Here is a 1740-nt window from a genome sequence, read left to right as displayed (position 1 = left end):
GTGGGCGTCAAACCGGACACGTGTTCGAACTTGTACTGACGCTAGCAAAGGGCAGCGTGTTCTTGCGTTTCGACTGTACCGCGCATAGATGAAAGCTGATGAAGACGGCAGTTTTGAAATTGGATGAAGGCAGTAATTTATTAAAGGGCAGCGGAAGAAAGGAAAATGGGCTCATCGTCACAAAGAAAGCGAAGCGCCAAAAAGCAAAAACAAAACAAAAAAAAAACCACAAAGGGCGAGATGAGCGCTTGTCCTGTCCTCACCTCGGCCTTTGTCGTTTTTTTTTTTTGTGCTTTCTGTGTGACAGCGGAAGAAGCTTCAGGTTTGGACAAGCATAAAGGGGACAAATCTGTGAAACGTGGCGGTGAAGAATGCGAAGTCTTTTTGTGCTAACATTAAAATTACCGATGCAATCACCAATTTTTTTTATTTATTTATTGATACCTCAAAGGCCCCATTTAAGGGGTATTACATAAAATGGCATAGGCATGCAGACTTCTCCACAGTGCACCCCACCGAGCTGGAGCCGCAACAATGACGTCATGAAAAGTTGCGCTACATTTCAAGCGAAGAAACGGTTGCTTGAAGGGTAGAAACCAACACCACCGACAGTAGACCTCATGCGGAGTTGTTTGGCAGCGTCGGGCGACGCACGAAAGCATCTGGGCGAAGCAACGGGAAATCTAAAAACTCGGCAACACTGACATCATTGCAAGTTTTTCTGCAATAATCCGGTGCACTGAGGAGACTACTTAACTTTTAATATGTGATACGTCGTTATTTAAGAGCTAGCGCAAAATCAGCTCGCATGCTTTGTCTGCAAACTTTGTGCATTCGAATCGTCCCATATCGTCCAAATGTCAAAAAACCACTTCAAGGACATGCAGCGCGACTGGTAGGTTAGCAAGCAGGGAAAAAGGCTGCGGCGATTGAAAAGGAAACTTGAGGATACGGCCCACACGTGTTATGCTGCGTGCCAGCAGCATGTACTCGACACGAGTTTTACTTACTTTATCGGCGTTTCTTTTTTTCTCCTTTAGGGACAGCTTCAGAAAATGGCTGGATTGATTATGGTGAGATATATATATATATATTTTTTTTTGCGCCATTTCGGAGGCAGCGTAAGGCCCAAAACTTGGGTTGGCAGGGAAAAAGTTTGAACAGAAAACTTTTTCAGGAAGAGGCTCGAGAGTTCGTTTGCAACGAGCAAGTGCGTAACGTCGACGAAGGAATCATGGCAGCTCTGCTGATGAAAATGGGCTCTGGCGTGGACGAGGCCTTGTTTGCTGCAAGAGCAGAGAAGTCCATTGCTTGCGCGCTGAGATTCCTGAGTAGTGTGCACTTCGAAGAATGCATTGTGTGCGCAGCCATGTTTCCAGAACCAGTGAGTATACTTATCTTATTTTAGGTATCTAGTGCAAGAATGCACGTTTCTTTGTTTACATCGTTACAATGCGGAAGGCTGCGTAATCATGCATGGGAGGGTTCCTCTACGCTATTCAGTCTCTTTTTTTACCGAGACAGCTGTTAAGCGCCTACTCCTTTGTTTTCGCGTCGTTATAGTAGAGAGATTTAGCACATCGTGATCCGCGATCCGCTACCGTGGACCACCACCGCGCGTTTCATTGCGCATGCCCAGATCACTTTGATGCCGATAGATGGCGCCACATACTTGATGTCGGCACATTGACCTGGCGCATCGGAACCAATCAGCTTGAACGCCCCGCCCATGAGCGGTAG

The 1740-nt window shown here is 46.5% G+C and overlaps 1 protein-coding gene across 2 annotated transcripts in view; it reads left to right on the top strand.

Moving 5' to 3' along the window:
• Positions 1 to 969: 969 nt before the first annotated feature.
• Positions 970 to 1740, top strand: part of LOC146205696 (E3 ubiquitin-protein ligase RNF31-like) — a 31451-nt gene continuing 30680 nt past the window's right edge. For both annotated transcript variants that reach the window (XM_084590356.1, XM_084590355.1), the window contains exons 1-2: positions 970 to 1073; positions 1178 to 1384. In XM_084590356.1, coding sequence (XP_084446482.1) covers positions 1056 to 1073; positions 1178 to 1384 — 225 coding nt within the window. In that variant the 5' untranslated portion in view covers positions 970 to 1055. The remainder of the gene's footprint in view (positions 1074 to 1177; positions 1385 to 1740) is intronic.

The sequence above is a fragment of the Amblyomma maculatum genome, chromosome 1 (assembly GCF_055883805.1).
Source record: "Amblyomma maculatum isolate TAMU_Amacu chromosome 1, ASM5588380v1, whole genome shotgun sequence".
Taxonomy (NCBI): Eukaryota; Metazoa; Arthropoda; class Arachnida; order Ixodida; family Ixodidae; genus Amblyomma; species Amblyomma maculatum.
The sequence above is the reverse complement of the archived record's forward strand: the minus strand, read 5'-3'. Positions and strand labels throughout refer to the sequence as shown.